Source organism: Cololabis saira, chromosome 22 (genome assembly GCF_033807715.1).
Source record: "Cololabis saira isolate AMF1-May2022 chromosome 22, fColSai1.1, whole genome shotgun sequence".
Classification (NCBI taxonomy): Eukaryota; Metazoa; Chordata; class Actinopteri; order Beloniformes; family Belonidae; genus Cololabis; species Cololabis saira.
Window position 1 is genome coordinate 27,580,933 of NC_084608.1, and position 25,170 is coordinate 27,606,102.

Here is a 25,170-nt window from a genome sequence, read left to right on the forward strand (position 1 = left end):
GAATCTGATGCTGATCGTGCTACTCATCCCAGAGCTTTACACTGCACCCACTGTGACTGAATTCCAAACTGATGCTGGACAAAAAAAGGAAACCAACCTGTTAAAGCAAATGTTTGCCCTGCTGGGCCGTCTGTTATCTTCAAACATGCACACACAAAAAATAAAAAAGGAGAACAAACACACCGAGCAGTAAAAGGTGAAACGGGGGTGGGCAAGAACAACAACATGCATAAATCAGCAAACATGTCACAGAGAGACACTCCTCTCTGAGTAAGATGACAGGGATTTCAGCAACAGTCAGTGTCTCTGACTTTGCTTTACGCTGCAGTTTGGGGATCAAATGGGACATCCTCACCATATCAAATGGAAAAATAGAGGTGGAAAGTGTACACCAACTGATGGTGCATGCTTCTTTCTAGCCTGCCTACCTCCCACTGACCTAGCTATTAATCTGCAGCACAAACGCTCTCTGATCTCAGGGTCTCTGATCCTCAAGTGAATCATTATGAGGCTTCACCAGTGCTCCCTATTGAATGTCAAGTGCTTCCAGTTTGTAAGATGACCTCTATTTCAGCCGTGGTCAGTAGTACTACATCAGCTTCATACTGAGAAGTGAGCTTCTTGGGTGGAAATGTATTGTGCATTTTGAGGCAAGCTGGTACATTTGGCATGTAATGCATTTCTAAGAACCTCGTATTTACCACCACTTCCCTTTTGTCTTTTTATCTTTCTATCACTGCCTTCCTATGCCCCCTATTTCCCCCTCTATTTCTCTTCTCTATTTTCTATTCCTCTCATCTATCTTTCTGCACGCCAGGGGTTATAAAGACAGCCTTGCCCAATATGGACAGAGAGGTGAAGGAACAATACCAGGTATTAATCCAGGCCAAGGACATGGGGGGCCAGCTGGGAGGACTGGCCGGGACCACACTTGTCAACATCACCCTCAGCGATGTCAACGATAACCCGCCTAGATTCTCTAAGAGTGAGTGGAAAACAACAGATTGAATGTAATGATCGCAAAAAAATATATAATTCTGAGGAAAAATAATGACGCAGGAGGCTTTTTTCAGGTTCACAGTACTTTCATAATGAAATAAACACTGTGCAATTACAACAGTGTAGGGGGTATTCATCATTTCAACTCTTTGTAATTGCTTTTCATTATTTGTCATTATATGCTGTCGTAAGCAATAGTCTGTTTATTCACTGTGATTGCATCTACAGCTACAACTCTCAGCAAATAAACCAGGGTTGATGGTATTTCGCTCATGGGTGTCTTTCTAAATTTAGATCAGATTTGAGAATGTTGGTGCGGCATTAGGGATCCAGTTGGTGTATTTAAATTCTGTTCGGTATTTTCACATAAGCTGCTAAAACAGATTAATTTGATTGTAGCATTTACGAGGTCATGTAAGAAAGCAAAGTGGGAAAAAAAAACAAAAAAAACCATAATGCTTAAAAAACCACTGATCTGTGAAAGCTTCTCTATATAGTCTAAGTATATGTATTAAACTGTGTGCAAAGTAAATTCTAGTCCAAAACAGAAAAGAGTATGACAGGAAAGCATAAAAGGTGCTCTGTATTCTACGTTGTGTACTTTGAAGTGACACTGAGTGGTCTGCTTTGAATGTAAATACAGGCAGTCAGGCGGTCAAGCTCCTCTGGAAGCGAGGAATAGATGATATTTCCATAATGCTGTCACAGCACAGAGGTTCGGCCCATGTATGGCGGCTGCTGGCCTGTCCCATCCTCTCTTTGTCTTCCACATTTTTCCTTTTACAGACTGCTTACAGGTTTAAGTGTTCGCTAGTTATGTTTGGAAAAATATCCTTAGAAAACTCAGTTTACTGCATTGCTTTAAGGCTCATGCTTTGTTATCATAGCTTTTTATTCATGAGCTGTCAGTCTTTTTATCCTCTGCATCAGAAATCCTGCAATTGTCATTAAGTCACTAATAGTGCCTTTATTTTGTAGTTTCTGAGAATCTCCCTAACCCACCGACAGTGCCGTGGAACATATTTGTGTTAGCCTCTAATAAATTGTAGCTTTCTCAGTTTGGGATCAGCAACTAACAGAAAGAACTGCTTGTGTCCTTTTAAAAGCATGTCTGTCCTTGAAAGTATTTGATTATTTATTGCAATTGTACCACTGAGACTCATTCAGAGACCTCAGCTTTCTTTGCTCAATCCCTGGATCGACTCTGAGGCAGAAGCCTTAGGCGATAGGAAAACAGAGGAATAACCAATGAATGAACACAATGACATGCACTTTCTGCCAGTGGCTAGTTTTCATATGTACCACAGTATTGCAGTGATCGTTAAATATTTTAAAAGCAAAATCACACACAAGTCAGAGTACTAAAATTGTGTCATTCCAGTGGCAGCCTGTTGCAATAGCACTGTTTTTTTCTGCTATAAAAAAAATTAAATGCTGTTTGTAATTAATGTCACGTAAAAGAGGTGCTTAAAGGTTGTGTGAAGTAATTCACAGAAATTTGAACAAACATGAGATACGTTTTCACGCTGTAAATTTTACATCGGACAGTTGTTTACAGTCGTGAGCAAAAGTTACTACCTCCTCTTTCAAAACTTTAATTGTGTGTGTAAAATTAACATTATCTAATCATAGGGTTTAAGTCCTAGCCAAATAGTACGACTTCAGATAACAACAATGTAACCTCCTTTGCCGCCATAGAGCTAAGGGAATAGGTTGCAACCTTGTGGTGCTAATCACCTGTCCTTGATAAACAGACCATAACCTGGTGTGCAGGCCTCTAAACAAGCAGATGTGTTGGGACTCTGTTTACTGTTATCACATGGAAATCCTTCTAGACAGTTACTAATCTGTTCAGGAGTGGACAACTCACTAAATTTACCCCAAGGTCAAACTGTGCAAGACTCAGAGAAAAGATAATATTGACAATTATAAACAAAATCTTAGTTAATGACAGTGCCGTTATAAGAGGTTTTGTTGGCAGTACAACTGATGTTTGCATCAACAGTTCAGAGTTCATCATAATGTTCTCTGATAATGTGGGGTTGTTTTGCATGGCAATGCACCTTATGTCACTGAACTCACTGTGAACTCTGTGTACCAGAGGTGTTCCAGAGTCTGATGTGAGACAATCTGTCTGGCAACTTAAGCTTGGTAGAAACTGGGTCATGCAACTGGACAGTGATCTCATAGACATCAGCAAATATGCATGATAATGACTGGAAAATAAATGAGTCAAGGTTTTGCGATGGCCTTGTCAGAGTCCAGACCTCAACCCACGTGAAATGCTGTGGCAGCACAGATCGGTGCATGAACCAATGCCAAAAAACCTCTGAACCTATGAACTGCTGCGATGTTGCAAAGAAGACTTTGCCAAAATTCCTCTATGACGATGTGAGAGACTAAAAGTGACACAGGAAATGTTTACTTAAAGTTTTGTTGGTTCAAGCGACTGAACCATGGGAAAACTTAGTATTTCCCACATTCTTTTTTGTCTCCATTTTATTTTTTGATAAACGTGACAATGTAAAAAGTGTTTGTAGTTGTTCATCTGACACCCAACTGATCTCCAAACCTTGGTTTATTAGCAAAACAGATGAGAGAAAAGGGCATTCGAAATGATGTGTAAGGAGCAAAACAGAGTTATTTACAGGAAAATAATGAAGGTAATACAAGGATTGTCTCTGCTATCGAGAGAGTTAGAGATATCGGATCGGTGCATCCCTAATAGTGATGTTTATTTTTCCATGTGAAATTAAAATGTATTCTATTCATTTCTTTTATAATCTTTGGTGGGATTGCAAGAGAGTATGCTGGATAGATTAACCTGGATAATGATTCAATTTTGGTTAACAATTTTGTACCAAACAACGTTAAGCCCCTTTGCAGCCAGTTATTTAAGTTTTTTTTTTTTACATTTATCGTATTTTGAATATTTTCTTTTTGGGGGGACCTGGAGGGAGGGTGGTGGCCAGGAGTGCGAGGGCCCGATCAACGCTGCTTGCAGCTTTAATTAATAGTGTTTTGTAACAAAAAAGGAGAAAAATGGCTTCTTACACGTGTTAAGTTTCCATTCCTAACAATGACATCAACCCATGACATGCTTTCTCATTGTTTACACATTAAATGGGGAATTATCAGGTGTTTGTTTATGTAATAATTGCTCGGGAGTCACGTTCTGGGTCTCTAGAAAGCGCCTAGAAACAACTTAGTGTCCACCATAGAAGCTATATAAATACAATTGAATTGAATTGAATTGTTTTAAGCTTTTATGCTGAATACATGTCAGTCATTGTTCGGCAATGCATTACTGACGATCTTTGATGCTTCTGCAATTGCTTGCCCATTCGTCTCTGACCAGTCAATGAGCTTGGCGACTGATAAATTGTCCAGAAAGCCGTGTAGTTTGAAAGCATTTTTAGGTTACTCAGCTTTTTCTGGGGTAATTATGTGTGGAACCTTTCTGACCTTTTTTTCTACGCCGTTGTTGATCTGTTCAGGCTGACTGCGTTGAATTTGAAGACACAAAACTTCAATGAACTGATTTATTAATGCATAACTAGCAAGCTGAAACGTTCATAATGCATTTGAATCGGTCCATGGTCGGCATACCGATGTGACTACATCTTTAATGTTGAAATTGAGTTCATATTCATATTAGTTTACCCTTACACCCAAAGCATTTACGATATTTTACTGCACTTGCCCTTTTATGAATTCCTTCTTCACAACAAGTTCATTTTTTTAATTATTTTGTCAAATTATGGACAAAAAAAATCAAATGCAATACAAGAAATCTTGGTGTTTTTGAAATGTCCTTCACTGGTTATTTTTATTTCCAAGTAAAAGTATGTTAGAAATCTGCTTAATAAAACTAAGGACTGTTCAAAACTGTGAAGCGGGCCCAGTGCTCAGACACTCAAAAGCTGTGATTACAATCACTCATGGGAATTTACTCGTTCACGATGAATAGTTCCTAACAGATACTCAGCAGCTCATTGAAGTAGCACCACTTATAAAAATTAATGTTGAAAATGAGTGCCACTTTGATATTTTGAACTGAGGATTGCAAGGATAGAACCAATGGTGTAGCTAGTCTGTAAAATCCCAAGTACTAAAATCATTTTTGACACTGTTGGGAGGGTATGAATTACTGGTACACCCACCCTTAATGGGACCAGGTGAAGGTACCACGTTTTTATTGCAACAGTTCTCATTCTCTGGCATAAGCAGCAAACAATATTTGTCTGATCTCAGAGAACGAAGCGAGCCATAGAAAATGTTAATTCCCTTCCATTCCAGGTGTAAGTGATAATCAGTCAGTCTGCTGTTGTTTGCTGAAATCTTCCCAGTTCCTAAGGAATGATTTCTGCAGCTGATAGTGTCAGAGCCTCTGGACTCGCATGTCTGTTGGCCCTACGGGTTGAGTCAGCCAATTACAAGGAGCTGAGCAGCCTCTGTGTTTCCTTTTGGGCAGATACTCTAAGGCATCCTTTGGTGGTTGAGGGGATCCATGGAGGCCAAAAGATGTGAACACCTCACTTTTTCCCGTTTGATGTCTAGTGATAAGCAATAAGCCTGACTCTGCTCTGATGTTCTTTGACAGGTTTCTTCCACCTAAGAGTTCCTGAATCTTCTGCTGTGGGCTCTGCTGTTGGCAGAATCAAAGCTGATGACCTGGACAAAGGGAGAAACGCTGAAGTGGAGTACACCATTGTGCCCGGTGATGGAGGTGCCATGTTTGATATCACCACCAATGAGCACAACCAGGAGGGGATCATCATTCTCAAGAAGGTACATTGTTTCAAAAAAGAAAAACTGTTAAACCTGTAAAATGTGATCAATTCTAATGAAAAATACGGGCTGCAGCCATGGTAGCTCCAGCCTGGCTGGCCGTACCCAGTTCTCTCTAATAAAATGGTTCCGTTACCCTACGTATTCACAGCCTACTGTTTGAACACCTACTGAGCCAATTGCAATGGATTGTGCTTTAAGATGGCTGCAGAATTGCAAATATCAATTTATATCATAAATGTTTACTGCAAAACCAAGAACAGTCATTCAAAAGGGTTACCGACTCCACTGCATACCATTTTGGATGCCTTCTGTTGATCGTCTGGTTGTTGCTCTGGCATGCTAGATTGGTTTCCTATCCACAGGCATCTATCTTATGGCCTTTTCTCCTGCATCCAAAGGATGGAGTTTGAAGTTGAGTCAAAGGAACCAGATTATTTTTTTGTCAGAAGAAAAAAAATTAGCATGTCTGGTCAGGGTATTTCAGCGCTACGCTAATTAGGGTCAATATTAATAGGAAAGGACCTGAGTTAAAGTTCCATTGGATAGCATTTAGGAAAAAATGTAATCTGTACAATGCAATTATCATATTTCATTAGTGTAGAATCACTTGAAAGTAAAATTAACGCCCTTTCGTTTATGTAAAATGAAACATTTATAACAGACCTCATTTCCCCAAGACTATGCACCATTATGTTATTAAAGTAGCCTAGAAGGAACAAAGCAGTCTGGCTGCTGGGCAGGGAGTTTGTGGATAGTTGGGCCGTATTTTGATGGTGGCAATTTCAAAGTGGAATGAGTATATGTCATCACATCACAAAAACTGGACCTGGATGATGAATTTGAACCAATCTAATACGTAAAAAATTACATTTTACTTTGTGCACCCTTTCAATAAAAGGAAACCTGTCCACAGAGAGCTGGGACCGGCTTCAGCAGACCACACGACCCTGAATAAGAAGGAGTGGGTATAGATGATGGCTAGATGGATGAAGTTTTTTGCATTACTTAAATGTATACACAAAACTATTGTTTTAGGAAAAAATATATGTCCTTGGCTTTTTTTTTCTTTTTTTATTTGTTTGCACTTTGAATACTTTTGTTAAGGAACAGCATAGTCATCACTCGGGAAAATGCTTTTGAACTCCTGCATTTCATTAATGTTTGAGCAGCTGTCTAAACTCTGTCTAAAACTTTTTACCTCAATGGATCAGCAGAGAAATAGAAACATAACCATATTGGAGAGATGCTCTGCTCGCGAGACTTTAAAAATAGGAGCGTTATCGCACTTGACACGGAACGAGCACGGATATGACACCTCAGACATAAAACATCTTGCATCAATGCATGCATATAATTACAGAGCAATCCTCAGGAGGAGGAAGAGTGTTGCACTTCTTCCAAGTGCTACCGTCTCAGTGTGACCGACTTTTTAGAGCACTTGTTACTTCTGCAGCATATTGCACGTACATGTGTTGGTTTCAGCAATAAAAAAAAATTCCTAGATGAGACAGTAGAATAGATTTCTCTTACTTCCAAACATTTGAACAGATTTTGACATGTATTTCATAGGGATGTGTTTATTGTGCTAAGCTGCAGCAGGAGGCTCAGCTGGTTTTGAAGCCATTGCAGAAGTAGATGGAATTGCTGTTCCTTTAATGGCCACTAGGGGCTGGCTCCAAAAGTGAGAAAATCTCCACTGGCTCCCGTGTTAATATATTCAACTTTACAGCAGAAGTAAACATATGAACAGCATGGCATTGGTAGATTTCACAACCATGTACTAGGCGTGAATATTTATCTCATCACTTAAGATTTTTTTTTACCATAATTGTTTAAGATTTTATGTGTGAAAGATGCATAACAAGCTATGGTACTAATGACTAATTAATTAATTAATTACTGCAGAAAGCACTTCATACTTTCAGTCATCTTCAAAATTCAACTAAATTCAAGATTCAAAAATACTTTATCGATCCCCAAAGGAAAATGTATTGTTACAGTATTCATTTCATCTCATCAAAAAGTCATTGTACAGGCTTATTGCTGTGGGCGGGAAGGATCTTCTACAGGGGTCTGTGTTGCAGCAGATCTGAGATGCTGCAGCAAGCAGCCACCATAAGCAGCTCTAAACTAGATATTTTCTTGATATTTGATCTGCTGTCAATTGCACTCATAGACTACGTTCACACTGCAGTTCCCAAGTGACCCAAATCCGATTTTTTGCTCATATGTGACTCATATCTGATTTGTTTATGACAGTGTGAACAGCACAAGTCACATGGAATCTGATCTTTTCAAATCAGATTCAGGTCGCTTCCATTATTAAAAATGCGGCTTTCTTTCTCCTCCGTCTCCTCTTCATTAACACTTGCTCACAGTTTCCTCGGCTTCCACCACACCACAACAACTTCAAAATATACCCAAAATATACCCATGCACTCACTTCTGTTGCCTACATGTTTAGCGCCGTATGACGGCGTGCTGCGTGTGGCGTCTTTGTTATTGTTCCTCTGCGCATGCGGGTCAGTTCAGGGCCGCGGTGCGTTCACACTCCAGTCTGATATAGGACACATTTTAAAAGATAATGTGAACAGCCACACAAAAAAAAAAATCGGATATGGGAAAAAATTGAGCATTAAGGCCTGCAGTGTGAACGTAGTCATAGACTGCTGCAGCCTGATCTGGCTTGGCCTGGAAGGGTCCAGAGGTTAAACATAAAGAATAGACATTCACCCACAGCCAGTGGCTGCTGCTGGGGCTAACCAGAGGATGGTTTCTAGGACATCACCACCACTAAGATCTGGTGGAGCTTTGGGGACCCCTAAGCTGCTGTCAGCCACTGGAGCTTGTTTGCAGCTCCAGCAGGCTTTATTCGAGCTCTGGCAGTGCTCATTTCCAAATATTATTTTGGTAGTATTTATAGATATGAAATTATATGGATGAATTCAATTACTAACTGCTAATCAGCTCACAACTTAGCATGTAGTAAGCCAAGCTAAGTTAACTAGGTTGTTGTGGCTGAGGTTGAATGGGCAAGTTCCAACCAGTTTCAGGGTTTCTTTGTTTATCCGTTTTCTATTTTTTTTTTTTTTTTTTAAATGACCAGGATTGGGTAGAGTCAGTTTCTGGTAGAGGTAGAAAAAGTACTGAAAAATTGTAATTGAGTAAAAGTATCTTTACTTTGCTTAAATCCTACTCGAAGTAAAAGTAAAAGTACTCATCTAAAAATTTACTCGAGTAAAAGTACAAAAGTACTTCATTTAAAATGTGATTTGAGTAAAAGTTACTTTCAGTTATTTAATGGAAAAAAAGGATGAGTCACGAATCAAATCCAGCACAAGTTGTTTTAATTAACTTCGAGGCATATTAAAGTACACAACCACACTTGTAAAAGCTCAGCTGAGCTCAGTAACATGATCCTTTTAGTAGTATTCAAGTATTCAAACACAAAATAAAGTGCCCAATGCCCGCAGGATCCTGCTATTCACAATAAACCAAAATAAAATGCCCACAAGATTTTCACCATAAATTTTGTACTCAGTAACATGAGGGGGTTCAAATGTAGCGAAGTAAAATACTTGGGTCAAAATGTACTCGAGTAAAAGTAAAAATTACATATTTCAAAAACTACTTAGAAAATTACAAATTACTCATATAAAGTACTCAATTACAGTAACGTGAGTAAATGTAATTTGTTACTTTCCACCCCTGGTTTCTGTCAATATGGAGTCATCCAGAGCCATGAAAAATAGGCTTCAAACGGACTCTCCAGCAAACAGTTTTTATACAGTCAGTGGCGATAACTGATGTGAGATAGGTGTGTTCCGACCAGTTGCCAAGCTTGCTCATTCTGCCCTTTTGTTCACATTTGGATTAGCCGTGGTTGGGCAGAGACAGGAGAGACGGCACTAAGACAGCTCCTGCGAAAATGTTGGCACGAAGAAGCCTGAAAATGCACTTCAAAACCACTTTTCAGAAAACTTTGAGCTGATGCCACAAAAGGTTTGAACAGTTATTTTATTAATTCTATGGGCTTGGCAGATTTGAGAGCAGAACCTGTGACCCTCCTCTCTGCTTGAGTCCTTGCTGTCCATCCCATAAAGCTGAGCTCAGAGCAATGACATAGCTCTCTCTGACCGCCTGTTTTATTTAAAGCATTTACTTAGCATGTCAGGGCTCATTTGCTATGCCATATGTTCCTATGGATTATCATCCAGTGCGTGATGACCCAAAGCTAGAGGTCTCTCAAAAGTATCTCATTTAAGACCAAATACTTTTGCCACATAAAGCATTTGTAGGGCCATAATATCACTTAACAAAATGGCAAGTGGCTCAGAAGCGCTTGTGATATTAGATAAATTTATTACTCCCAGGATAAACCCGTTGAGATCTATCATCTCATTTTCAAGAGGGATCCACAACTGCCAGAGGTGAAGAAAAAGGACATTACAGCCTCAGACTAAATTAGAGGGAGATATATGGTGGTGCAGCCAGTACAATAAGTATTACTCCGCTAAAAAACTGTACTATAATAAGACTTGACAGGCTATCAATATCATTTTTGCCTTTACATTAAAAAAAATTAAAAAAGTTCTGTTCCAAAATTCACATCGTTCATCTTCAGAACATCATAATAGATTGTCCCTTGAACCTTGGCAGGGAATTACAAAATGATGGAAAATTTATTTTATTTCAACTATACTGGAGCAGAGTTCTCCAAACAATCCCATCAATAATCATAGCAGTCTAAAACAAGAGGGCGCCTTCATCACCACAGTTTCCCAGAAAAGCCGGTCATTGGATTCCTCCCTCATTCTTAATGTCACCTTTCGTTATGTGTTCATGTTGTGTAGGTTCATAAAAATCTCCTCATTAACAGTAAGTCATTTGTGTGCATGTCCCACTCTGCCATGACCCTCTCCTCAGGGTAGTCATAGCTGAAGACTCGGAGATCCATCATGTCAGAACACACTAATAGCATTAATATTCTCATTTCCCACGGGCAAGTCTGTAGAAAGCATGATATCAGTTCTCTTTAGACAATGAGGCATCCAGCTAGATGACGGTGGGTGGGTAGTTTCATCTGTGCTACACGGGCAGAGAACAAAACAGTCCGACTATTGTCTCATTAAGGTTTCAGGGGCAAACTCTGAAAAAGTACACCTACTCTCATAATTACAGTAAAACGCCATCATAAAAAGGAATAAATAGAACTGTGCATAAATGGACAAACACAAGAATGATTTCATGATTTCTTGTCCGTATTTGATCAAAACAATCAAGACAACGCAAAGCAAGGCAACTGTATTCGTATAGCACATTTCATGTACAAGACAATTTAAAGTGATTTACATAAACATTTCTTTTTAAAGCATTAAATAGTAAAAGTTTGAAAGACAGACACACATCAGTTAAAAATAAGGAAACAAATGTGATGCAAGAAATAAGGTTTTAGTGCATTATGGGGATTTACTGAAATACAGCAGTGAATAAAAAGGTTGAGCGTTTCAGCAGCCCTGATGCATTCTGGGAGTTTGTTCCACAGGTGAGGAGCATACGTAAATGCTGCCTCACCGTGTTTGGTTCCAACTCAGGGTACAAAAAGTCGGCGTGACCCTGACGACCCGAGGGTTCTGGTTGGTTCGTAATGGACCAAGAAATCAGATGAATTTTGGCTCAGACCATTCAGAGTTTTATAAACCAGCAGCAGATTTTAGAATCTATTCTGGCAGGCGGGAAGCCGGTGTAAAGATGTAAGAACTGGAGGCAAGGAGAAAAGTGTTCAATCAACTGATGTTGATTTAACTGTCAGTCTGATTTGTTTGGTTTGGCATTTTCTGCTTAACAGTTTACAAACTGTTAGTGTTCAATTTCATTTGATGCATCTCCCGGGCAACACATTTTCTCTTATTTCCACACTTCTGCAAGTGTTTGGTCAACGTCGGTGTAACAGTTTACAAATGTTTGCTTCCGTGTCTCCAAATATGTCATGTTTAGTAGCTAGCAGATAATACAAATGTGTCAAAGCAGATGTTGCATCCACCAGAAACTTCACAGGTCCACACATGAAGCCTCTTCCTCGCTCCCACGCGCAAGCAAATATGCACAGATACAAGCTTTCAACCTGCCGTTGTGCCGCTCAGTCTGACTCGCTCACACAAGCCCTTCCACACTGATACCATCCTACTTTCTTCTGCATTTCGCTTCGCGGGATGCAGCCGAGTCCTGCGGTGAGTTTAAATGCCATTTGTTGTCACTGGTGTTAAGATTCGACCGAAAAAAGAAAAAGAAAACGGCAAAAGAATGTTTGCATAATTTGTAGCCCTAAAGAATATCTGTGATATGGAAAAGGAGAGACATATAAATGTCAAAGAGCGGAAATTTTTGTAAGCAACGCTTTTAAGCTAGGACGAGATGGTTTCTTGTCCTGCCATTTATTTTGCTTTCCCCATCTAATCATAATGTTGTTTGGATTTCAATTAGTGATTCCAAAACATATTAAAAATTAACAATTTTAATATTTTGTAGGGAAACACATTGGCTTTGGTGACTCTTAAACTCCCCACATCGAAGTAATGAAAATCGCAGTTTAATTTGTTTCAACCCCTTTGATGGTCTCTGTTGTGTCATGCAGGTTATGACAAAAAGTAATACAAAAGATGAAATGAAATCAGAATTTAACGTTGCATGCTTGAACATTAAAGTTCCAATCTCATTTACCTTCAGACTTCAAACTTTCCTAATAACGACAGCCTTCTTACACAGCATTGAGGCTTTTCATGCAAATTCCACGTCTGGAAGATAAAAAAAAAAAATGGGGTTTCTCATTAAATCCTTCCTTCTTTGCCAACAAAATACTTTAAAAGGAGTTATGACAAATCTGTTTTTGTTTCTTGTTTCAATCAGGCATGAGGAATATATTTCAACTGATTGCAGAAGCTCAAAAGAAAAAAGTACAGCCACTTCTGTCTGTTTTTGTGCCTTTCAGGGCCTTTCTGATGTAAGTGTCTAAAATGTTCTTTGGGGGTGTAAAAAATGCAAATTCACAATGGCTTTTCTGATGCATAAGACATGCATGTATTCGTTAAGTAGGACAATTTTGGATACGTGCCTCAGCACATAAGTACACAAAAGGTGTGTGATCTCTTTTTGATCCACAAAATATGCCTCTGAGTGAGTAACGGCTTCCCTGCTTCGTAGTGAACATGTACTGTACAAACCCCGTACGTACTCTGAAGCAGTGAGGTGCTGGCGTTCACAGCCATGCATCATCATAAAATGACCGCCTCATTGACAGTAATGGAATAACAGAAAGAAGCGGTGCGCAATTCTGATGTAAATGAAGACATTTATTTGTTTACATCATGTATACCCCTGACACATAAAGCTTCTTTACTCCAGCAGTATTGCTCTGCTTCTTATGTTTGATATGCCTCCATAACAACAATGAGGCATTGTGTGGTATATTCCCTGCAGTAGCAGGATCTTGCACAAAGCCATTGTTGATGGGAGGGCATTCTGAGCTCCTTTAATTGGCCAAGTCCTCCCCCAGTGGTGCAAACCACCAAACATGTGCTGCTGCCCACATGGGACGGGGTTATTAGCAGGACATGGACACAGTGAGAGACAATAGGTTGTTCGTTGGAAAGGTGTGAGAGGTATTTCACTGAAGATGACGCATACTGTACACGCGTGTATGACCCGCCCACAGACTGGTCTTATTTCAGAGTTGTGGAGCGTCCCCAGAGACACATGTGCAAATGTGCACCAACATCACCTTCTGCCTTCTATTCTCATATGACTTCTGTTTCAAGCGCACACTTTGAAGCGAGAGAAAACAGGCGCACATACGCTGCAGGACAGAGACGAGAGCCCCATTGTGTAAATAGCAGAGTTTGGCAGACCCCAAACTAGAGACTCAGGAAGGTTGGTTATGATAAGAGGATCAGGCTGGGTAATAGGTTCAAAGGATGATCATCTGTTTCCCAGTCTGCCGATATAAGGGGGAGAAGGAAAAAAAAGGGACACGGAGGTATTGAGGAGGCTTGGGCTTCCCATCTGCAAAACATAAGATTATGGGAAACAATAGGTAAATCCACCAATGGATTCCCAGGGAAACGTGCCAACAAATGTGTGCACACAGAGCGACATGCTGAACCTGAAAAAGCACATACAAGGACACAGCTGTGTTAAACTCTTCTCCGTCAAAACGGAGAGCAGCACTCCTACACATTTAGAGATTCAGCAGGGTAACCTTGGGGTTGTGGCGGAAAAACAGTTTTCATCCAGATTAAACGTTTGTCCATCTGCATATTTACTCATCTTCTCTAGAGAGGAGAGGGGAGATGGTAGATACGGGTAATTGAAATGTGCCATTCTAAGCCCTGAAGGAACTGCATTGTTTAATGACAGCTTGTGTGGCATAATGTTTGTTGGCTCATACTCGAGGAATCCATTCTAATAAAGGCCTCGCCTATCTCGTCACTGTAAAAACCGATGTCCCAGCAGCCACAGGGCACGGAATAGAGAGCATTTGCTGCAGAGCTCTGGGCAACACATCCACATCCACTGCTGTAGAACGTCACGAGGATCCACAAAAGCACTGAAGACAGTTGTAGGTGAGTTGTTAATTCCAAACCCTGTTATTCCTAACCCACAAGATAAATTTAAACAAGTGAAAAGATAACTAGAACATATAGGTTGAGAAGAGTTGTTTGCTTATTAGCCGCTTTAAGTATTGTTTTGTGCTTTGCCAGCTTGTTATCTCGTCGATAAGGTTGGTTGCCATGGTTTTCCATAGTTGGTAATGTGTTGGCTTTGAATGTGGAGCTGGAGGAGGTTCACTAATTGGAGAATTGACAGTGTAATTCCTGCTCCTAATGGCCAAACCCACCGAGTCTCAGCCATCGTAAAGGTGTAGAGTGGCACTGCAGAAAGCATATTGCACCATCCTTTGTTCATCTCGGCCTTAATGCTGTACACCTGTGGTGCTTTTGAATGTGTTGCCGTGGTCTGCAGTTGCAGCAAGAGTTTGGGAGGTTATTGTTCAGACGTTTGTGCTGTGTGATTTTTTTTTTTTTTTTTTTTCAAACTCAACCCTGCTTTCTTTTGTATCCTTTGGTTTGGTACAAATTATTGATATGTAAGTGTGGGGGAGACGCATGACTGGCAGCTGCTAAATGCCTGCAACCACTCACGAGCAGCAAGGTAACAGTACTTGCATTTTCTGACTCAAAATGGTCATTAAAAAGGGTCTGACAGCCGTATGGATTAGGAATGGGCGATATTTTACCGTTCACGATATACCGTCAAAAAAATTCCTCACGATAAGAATTTGTCATGTCGCGGTAAAAACGATAAATTCCCGTTGATGACGTTTTTGTGTAAAGCTGATTTTTGGAAGGAAGGAAGGAAGGAAGGAAGGAAGGAAGGAAGGAAGGAAGGAAGGAAGGAAGGAAGGAAGGAAGGAAGGAAGGGGAAAAAAGAAGGAAGGAAGGAAGGAAGGAAGGAAGGAAGGGAGAAAACAAGGAAAGGAGGAAGGAAGGGAGAAAAGAGGAAGGGAAGAAGGAATGAGAGAGCAGGAAGGAAGGAAGGAAGGAAGGGAGAAAACAAGGAAAGGAGGAAGGAAGGGAGAAAAGAGGAAGGGAAGAAGGAATGAGAGAGCAGGAAGGAAGGAAGGAAGGAAGGGAGAAAACAAGGAAAGGAGGAAGGAAGGGAGAAAAGAGGAAGGGAAGAAGGAAGGAAAGAGCAGGAGGAAAGGAGAAAGGAAGGGAAAAAGAAGAAAGAAAGAAAGAAAGAAAGAAAGAAAGAAAGAAAGAAAGAAAGAAAGAAAGAAAGAAAGAAAGAAAGAAAGAAAGAAAGAAAGAAAGAAAGAAAGAAAGAAAGAAAGAAAAATTCCCGTTGATGACAAACATGGCGGATCTGAGAGCGAGATAGATTCATAGTTAAAAAGGTGGAGTTGAATTGGTATTTCTTTTATCGTCATTTTTATCGTTATCGGGATAAATGCCAGAAATAATCGTGACACATTTTTTAGTCCATACCGCCCATCCCTAGTATGGATAGGATATCTACAGAGATGGACTTTTTGCTTTACGTTACACTTCCTTTGGACTTAATTGTGTCATCCATTTCTGGGCCTGTGTTGTATTTCAACATATGTTAAGCGATGCTATATAAAGAGAGGTGACCCAGATTCTAATCTAACTGGATCATTTATTTTAGCAATCATAACCTCAGACTTACAGGTAATTACAACACTCATCTACTGTATTTCCACATTTAAGGACTGAATATTTAGTCCCTTTTTTGATCAAGCAATTTGAAACGCTCACAAGCAAGCACCAGGCAGAGGTGCAAGTTTAGCAATAAAAACTACCTACACACAGTCTGAGGCAGCTGTCATCACTGATACATGGCTTTAGATATTTTCTCCTTTAAAAATAGCAGCCAAAATAAAATAGTTGCCATAAACACAATCTGCAAGCCAAAATGTACAGACAGGCGTTTTTGTCAACATGTTGCACAATCAAAGGGAAATACTTGGTTTTGTGAAGTGAAGAAAATTGCAATTCTTGGACTGACCACTAGGGGCTGGTTCCAAAAGCGAGGCAATCTCCACTGACTGTCATGTTAAATGGTCTAACTTTGTAGTAGAAATAAATATATTTAAAACCTGGTTCAATAAACACTTTTGTGATTTATAGCTAAATGAATCACAAATGATATCTGTACCTTACTTGGTGGGAATTTTTGTGTACATTAAGGTCAAATTACAGAAAGCAACATATGTGTGCATAATTAGGGCTGCCTCTACCTCTTTCTGGAGCAGGGTCTTCCAGTTGAGTGACTTTCACCTCAGATCTTTTCAGGTCCCTTCCAAGTTGAATAATCAGACCACTATGTCAATAATCTAGGCTTGTTCAAACTTAGGGCAAGGGTGAGTTACCACAGGCTGATCCACCAGGGGCCGGGGTTGGTCGTGGGCAGCGGGATCTAAAAAAAGATTAAAAAAAAAAAACAATCACCATTTTTGGACAAATCGTATTAGAGTGGATGTAAAGTAGGGGTGTAACAATACACTAATCTCACGATACGGTACGATACACGATATTGAGGTCACGATAACGATACGATACGATATAGCAGTATTTTTTTAACAACCTTGAATGAGGTAGTCATGAGGAAATTGTCTTTTATTTGAAAGACACAAAATACAAAATAATGCTGTGCGTTTGCCCTATTGTTACAGTTTGTAATGCTTTATAACTGTTTAAGTTTTAAAGAGAAAGCCAGGCCAACCATTTTCCACAAACTGAACTAAAAGTAAATGTCAGGTTTGCATTATGCATCTTCAGTTTCATACAAGTACAAATATTTTGCCACAAACTGAATAGTTTCTCTCATGTATGTTTTGACTTTTTTCTTTTCCAGAAATTTAACAACTAAAATTAAATAAATAAATACAAGTAAATAAATACATACAATTTTACATCATAAAAAATATTGATTCATGCTCACCTTATAAGTGTAAGAGGAGATTTATTTTTGTTAAGAAGGTTATTTTGTTAATTCAGGGTTCATTATTTTATAAATATATTCTTTATATTCTGTAAATCAGGGACTATAATTACACTAGTCAGTTTATCTGTAGTTGTTAATATGTTTTAGATTGGGCGGAGTGATACAGCACTAGGTGCTGTGTTGATGTTCTAAAATCCTACGCTGTTGAGCGGACATTGAAGTACACTGGAACTTAGCAGAAGTTGTCTCTGTGTTTATCCTACTCACGCCCCCAAAAAGGTTTAATTTAATAAGGTAAGGCTTAACTCTACACCAGACTTACATAAGTAAAGGTTCAGAGCTCAAAATGTGACTGCAAAACGGGACTAGTTTCTTCTGAGCGGAGGAAGATTTTGGTCTGCGCGGTCCGGCCGCGGTCGGATGCGCGTTACTAGTCAACACAATAGATTAATATTAATAACCCAATATCGCGATACACTTTGTCACCTCCACGACACGTATTGTGACATTTTTGTATCGCGAAATTTCGTGGCACGATATATTGTTACACCCCTAATGTAAAGCAACATGTGTTAGCATCATGAGTTACTTATCACCCATCCAAGCTAAAGCAGTTAACCTGAGCTAACCAGGCATTTCCAAGCCTGCTTCCATGCCGGCTTATTCTACCTATTTACCCATTTTGGGATAAACAAGTTTGGATGGTGTCAGTTCCTTCCAACCTGGGGGTCTGCAGAGTATTAGATCCTGTGGGTGATGTCACAGGGCGTTTGTTCAATTCTTTTTACACAGTCTCTGGGCACAATTAGCCACAACTTCATCATATTGAAAGCTCTCAAGTTAGACTGCACAGTTCTGTTGTGAAAGCTTTGTGATTTGTAGCTCATTAACTTGCCAAAGTTTGAAAAGCGTAAATGCAAACCCACTAATAATAGTGTTGCTCCTCCAAGGGTAGTTTCACCTCCTCTCGCTTACCATAACAACTCCTCCCCCAACCCATAAGATCTCAGAGTTGGCCTTCACCTTTACTGAGACTTCAGCTGAGCTACAATCAATTGGCGGACAATCTGTCAATTGCAAATATGAGCATTTTACTTGATGCTGTAATTACAATACAGCCCATCAAGTACAGTAGCTGCCACTCAAATTGTTCTCTCTTTTCATAGAAACCTCACAATTTTCCTTCCAGGTGTAGTTAAAGGAGCTGTATGTAAGAGCAATAATAAAACGAATCATAAAATGACCCCGATATGTCAACAGACATTTAAAAATCATGTTTATTTCAAATACTTATGTCACTGACAACAGCACTCAAGCCAGGATATTCCCGTTTAAAAAGAGGAGTTGCAGCCCTCAACTGATGTTTATGTTGTCATTTTTTGCTTTGGCCTGAAACTCCACCCTCCACCTATCTCCCAATCACCAAGTCAGTATTGTTTCGGCATCCGGGTTGCCAGCTCGGCTCTAATTATCGCAGCCATGGCAGCCTACGTTCCTGCTGCATTCTGCAGCCTACCTGGCAACCTCTGGTCGGGGGGAGGAGGGGGAGGGTACACGCCGCTCAACAATATTTTGAAAGTGACTGCAGTACCAGTTTTGGACATTTCTTACAGACGGCTCCTTTAAGATATTAACAAATAATAATGAAAAGAAAAATGCAGAAAAGCAGGCTTCATCACTGACACTGAAAATTGGGTTCTGTCTGAAAATCCTCATGTTTATGTCACTCTAATTATTGTTGTTGTTGTTTTTATGTTTTATTTTCCTATTCATCAAAAAGTGATACTTCTAATTCCCAAAGGTCAAAACAAAGTGTAGTTTCAGTGGCATATACAGTCCCGTGATGAGCCATTGTGTCACATTTAAAGATGCAGAAATAACACTTGTCAGGAATCTGTTGACTGCTTACCAGAAATAGATGATATGTTTATAGAGGGAAATGTGAATCTGACAGAGGCTTGAATGTTTAAGCAGCATTGATAGAGACATAAATCAACACCTTTTGAAGGCTTAAGACCTCATGTGGCACTCGGATTCCTCACAGTCTCGACAAATTCATGCACAGGAAAGGACAAACAAGTAATTGCTTTACGCTGCATGGAGAAAAAAAAACTCAAGGTTGTTCAATAATCAGATTGCACAAAAAGGGCCAATGAGTCATCTGGTTGCATAAGGTGATATTTTTGATGCTCCACAAGACAGATATTTCAGGTGTTTAGGTTATAGTGCATAACTAACAACACTATCTAGTTATCTTCAGACAAAAATTGCCACATTTAGATGTCTTCTAAAAGTCAACTGACAGATGAGAGACATGAAGTTTTCTCACGTCTCCCATTAATTACGGACACAATTTTTGTGGCTGCAGTCTACTATCTCTATTGAAAGGCTGTGACTGGGCTGTTTGAACAATAAATCATTTTATGAATCATGTTACTGTTTCACCGTCTTACCGAGATGCCTGTAAATAAATGAATAGATAAAAAGCTATGAACAAACAACAGACTAATGAAAAAACCTGCTACCTTGACACAGGAATAGTGGTGGAAAATATAAAGAATTGTGGTCCAGATCTCATATTGCTGAAAATGTAGAGGCCATGGACTCTAGGACCCCTTCCAATGGCATGATACCAACTGTGTCCTACTCAAAGACAAAGAGTTGGAGCTAATCTATTGATTACAGTGGCAAATGTTCCAGTGGGAGGTGAAATTAGTTATTTTAAGCGCTGTTTGACAGAGGATGAAGAAACGGTGGGAAGGAGGAAACAATGCCTCGCCACAGCGGGAGATTCGGGCACCAAACCCAGACTAAAAGCACCTCACCAAACAACCAAGTTTGGAGTAATGTGCATGTGCGCATGTCTCTGCAATACATACTGTATGATGTGTGTCAGTTACTGAATTAGTGTGAAGAAAAGAAAAAGAGGGGAGAGAGTGAAAAAGAGGTGGCTGAAGAGGTGCTAGGAGTCGATGAAGTGCCCTCTCCCTGGTGGCTTGAAGACGCGTGGGTGTAATAGATTAAACTGGTGTCTCGGGGCCCATCCCATGGCTAACCCTGTCCTATTAAGATTGGCAGTGCGAGTCTTTCACAACCACTCCACTCAGCTGCAGTGTGGACAGAGCTGCTGGCAAGGCACTCAAATGGCACTCCACTGTTGTGAGCACTAAGGGGATGGAGATGCTTGGAGGCAGCCAAGGACACAAACTGATGTGACTGATGGCAGCACAATAAAGAGAGCATCTCTTTTCCACAGTGTTAAGACCCCCTGGTATTCATGACATGAAATGGCTCTCTGGGGCATGTAAGCTTTTCTCTACTGATGATAAGCTGTTTTTGCTCTTTGGTCAGTGTTCTGCTGAAGGCACAATAGCAGCTTGAAGTCTTTAGTATTCATCTGCATGACATAATTTAGCTGAAACTGTCACACAGTGACCGCTGTGACTCTACGAATAATAGAGATATTAAGTCAAACCCAAGCCGCTGTATTATAATTGCATATCTGACCATCTCAAAGGAATTCTTTTACACCGAAGAAGCTTTGTGTTGTCCAAATATGCGACTATCGGCCTCTGTTGGTCCACTGCAAGTCAAAATAAACATCTATATTTTTCCAAGGATGGATGTTACTCTCAGAATATGATGAGCAATTCTGCAGAACCATACGGTCAGGGGTAGAAACTTTCAAGCTCAGTCAACTTGGAACCACATCTTTGCATTTTGCAGATGATGTGGTTCTCTTGAACACATCACTTTAGTGGAAACCTGTAGAAGCCAAAGAAACCTGTAGTTTCTGTGGCTATTTTCGGCCACATTTGAAGCAGTCTGGATGAGAATCAGTATTTGATAGAGGGTGGACTTTGATAATTGTGGGTTGGGAATGACTCGCTAAAATGTCATTACCTATCTCACTGGGAGATGAACAATTGGAATTGGCTGGTACTGTATATCCAGTCCAATCCAATTTGAAAGAGCTGAAGCAAAAGGCACAACTACGACTTTACAAACTGATCTATGTTCCAACCTCTGGAGCTGTGTGGGCAGCGCCCTAAAGACTTTCTCAACAAAGCAAAATTCCCTTAATTTGAAGGGTGGTTGGGCCCAATGTTTGAATGAAGGAAGGGGGTGAGGATCTCAGTCTTCCAAAAGAATGCGCAAGAGTCACGGCTCCTTTGTATGTAAAGGAGTAAGTTGAGGTGATTTGAGCAGGTTGTCAGGATGCCAGACATACAGTATACCATCATAAGAAGACTTCAGGGCACACCCAGGGCTTGCTCAAAAGATTATATCTCTTGGTTGGCTTGGGATCCCCCTAGTGTCCCCTTAGTGTTGCTAGAACAGGTAGCTAAGCTTGGGAGTTTTTCTTCAGATGGTTTATCCATGACCTCTTCCTAATTTAGTGGCAAAAAGATGAAGCAAAAATGAATGGATTGAATAATGCAGGATCAAAGTCTGGTAACACAACTGTGTCTTTCTCATCCATTTGTATGCAGTCCCATAAGATTTTTTTATCCTAAAATATACACTTGACACCCCTTTTTCTTTATAATCAAATAGCTCTATGCAGATCATGGGACATGTTGAATAAAGTCCTGTGGGTCTTTTACACGTGGAGGAGTTCAAACCACTTATGTTCTGGTTGGAGGAGGAACAACCCTAACAACTCAGTCATAAGCACCCCCAAAGTCTGGATCAAGCACCCAGAGATAAGTTGGCTCACACAGCTACAATTAAAAGTGTTTGCAACTTCAGGCCTATTTCGTTTCACTTTGATTTGCTCTCAGCGGATAAATCACAGGAGGGGGCGTTAATGATTCATAAGTGGTATTGTAAATATATAATACTGCGGTTAAATAGATTTAAAGTCTCTGTGCTCTCTGCTATCACAGATTATACAACACTGAAGCATTTCTCTAGCTATTTAATCTCCAGCCTCTTCAGGTATTACATGTGTTCAATGCAAACACATGAAACTGGCCTGCTAATAACTTGCCGTGCCAAGGTAATGGGCCCTCAGTAGGAGGAGATTCAGCCATGGTTTTTGCCAGAAAGCTCCCCTCCCCCCTCACTTTAGTGTGTGAGCAAATCTGAGGTTTCAAAAGATTATTGAATTCTGCTGTTGTAGACTAATGCTAAATTGAACACAGAAACAAACTGAGAAGTCATAAAATATTCATATCATCCTGCTCTCCAGTCCCCAAAATAACCACCGAGCTGAAACAAACCCGGCTGCAATGAACACTTAACACCAGTGATGAGAACCGCACTTCAAAGACAATGACATCGGGAGAGCCACTTTTACGGCAAAACACAAAACACCACCCCACCGTTAATCATATCCTCTTACTGAGTATTCTAAAGGCCTGCATATATTGCACTGTAGCATAAAGAGTACTGTATGAGTGTCAGTTTAAACGGGTGAATAAGACATATTCAAAGCCATTTGTAGAACTTGGTTAAACAAAGCTTTCATACTGTGTGTGTGTATATATATATATATATATATATATATATATATATATATATATATATATACACAAAATGCAGCAACTTTAGAGCATATCATTAACACCAGGAGAAGCAAGTTTGTTCTTTTGCTTCTCTGAGTGGATCTTGTTGCTGTTTTTTGCATTTGTGCTAAAAAATGTAGCAGGAAAAGCTCAATATGTGAAGTATAGAGAGGCTTGTGCCGGTTTCAGTTTTTAGGAATCTATAATTATTTTAGTATGGTTAAGGTTAAAAAATATTTGTTAAAGGGGACCTATTATGGCATCTAATACCTATTTTAAAAAGGCCTTGAATGTCTTAAAAACAAGCTTTTGATTGTTTTTGCTAAATAAATTAGAAATTCAGCCTCTGAGCCATGTCTTTATCTTCCCATTCTCTAACCTCATTATCTATGGGATTCTGAGTGGGCGGGGCTATGATAATGAGGCTCTGTGCTGATTGGCTGCCTGAATGACGAGATGCACTGCTACGAAAAAATGGTGGAAGCTCCGGCCGACGGAGTTAGTTGTGGGGGTGGTTTCACGCATCGCTCCCGTCATTACGTAACGACGGGAGCAGAATCTGTACGGCTCGTAGAAGCCACATCAGACTGGATGGCTCATCCGGGCAGCTGTACAGACACTGCAGAATTTGGTTGCTTTCTTCCTCCTCTGAGTTGGCAGACTGAGGGGAGACCACTTTATATACAGTATGTTAAAGCAAGAAAAAACGTGTTTTTCATAATAGGTCCGCTTTAAGTTAAAGGAGCTTGAGGCTCCTTTTAAGAAATGAGACTCTCTAGCGCCACCCGTCACCACGACGGCCGTTGGGGGTACTGCAGCCAACAGTGAAGCCGGCAACGGGAGACCGGGGAGAACGCACATGCAGCGTCATGTGACGTCACATCCGCAGGACAGCGCGGGAAATTTGGGCCCGAATTGCAGCACATTTTGCAGCACACAGCCTGTTCAAGGCAAAGGAGAGATACACTAGAGGGCTCATTATTTTGGGTTTGGAACGCTTCATCTGACATTATTACTAGAAAATGTAAAATGTATAGGGATTTTTTTCATAAATCTTGCCACAATCCGGCCTCAAGCTCCTTTAAACAAACAGTATACTTTTCCATGAAAATCACCAGGTTCAATTGGTTCCATAAGAAAGGAAAACATACAAACTAATATCTATGAAGTTGTGTGTGCAGTTGAAACAAGAAACAAATGTGCTTAGTCCACAATTATTCTGACAATTAAGTAATGTTATCTCTGTGGCTTGCTTGAGTCTCATCTGGTAGTTTTTGGATAATGTTTCTTGGGGGATCTAAGCTCATTGATCCACAGAAGATTGTTCCACCTCGCCCAAGCTGGTGGTGAACATTAATCCTGGCCCTGAGAGGGCCTTCCCTGGACCTTGATTTTTAGTGTCAATTAAAAAGATTTTAAATAAATCTAGATACATTTACTGAGTAATCTTATTGGAAGTCAAGGCATCCAATAAAGATCTACTGACAGCAGATATATTTGCATTACTCCTCAGAATAACAATTATTTTTTAATGATTTTGTGCATCCACAAAAAGGGCTTCTTGTGCCTTAAGCAGCAAAACAGCCCCACAGCATTTTGCCCCCACCACCAAGCTCCACTGTGGAAACGCTTTCTTGGGGATTTAAGTTTTCTCTCTTCCTTCAACAAACAAAAGAAGCATGAAACTGCTCAAATTTGTTCTCATAAGACCAAACTTCAGCTACAGATTCTGAATACCCCAACCCATGATGTTCATGGCCAAACTTTAGTCTGGCTTTAAACGCTGCTGGGTGCTTCTTGGACGATGAGTTTGAAGGCCTCACAACAATCTTCATAAAATATTAAGGCTCAGAGAAGCTATTTGACAAACTGTCATTTTTTAAGATGTCCAGGGATTCTTTTGGACATCTTACCCTTTTCCCTCCAAAAACTTTGGAAATGTTAGTTACTTTTGACCACATCCAGGTTCGTGAAATGCTTTGAAATGGTAATATATCCTTCCCCTTTCAGATGAGCTTTCACCATCTTTTGAGTTCCAGGCTGATTTTCTTATTTTTCCCCTCAACACATCAGCTTTCACACCCAAACTTTTTAAAACGGACATTGTGAAAACAAACTCAGGAGAGGTTGTGCAATTTATGTTTTAATCATTTGTGTCATAGTTGGCATTTTTTTGTTTGTGCCATGATGTGGTTATATAGAAAGGAACGATGCTGAATGGGGGCAGTGGAGGATGAAGGAGCAGGGACTGGAGGAGTGGAAGCAGCTGCTGAAGTAAAGCCAATGCTTGGGAATGCTGCTGGGGCAGTGATTTTGGACGGTTGGCCAGGGTAGGAGGTGTTGA

General features: G+C 40.1%; 1 protein-coding gene across 2 annotated transcripts in view; it reads left to right on the plus strand.

Moving 5' to 3' along the window:
- The window catches only part of LOC133423642 (cadherin-12-like), a 149,467-nt gene that overhangs the window by 86,775 nt on the left and 37,522 nt on the right, over positions 1-25,170 (plus strand). For both annotated transcript variants that reach the window (XM_061713906.1, XM_061713907.1), the window contains exons 5-6: positions 818-985; positions 5,603-5,790. In XM_061713906.1, coding sequence (XP_061569890.1) covers positions 818-985; positions 5,603-5,790 — 356 coding nt within the window. The remainder of the gene's footprint in view (positions 1-817; positions 986-5,602; positions 5,791-25,170) is intronic.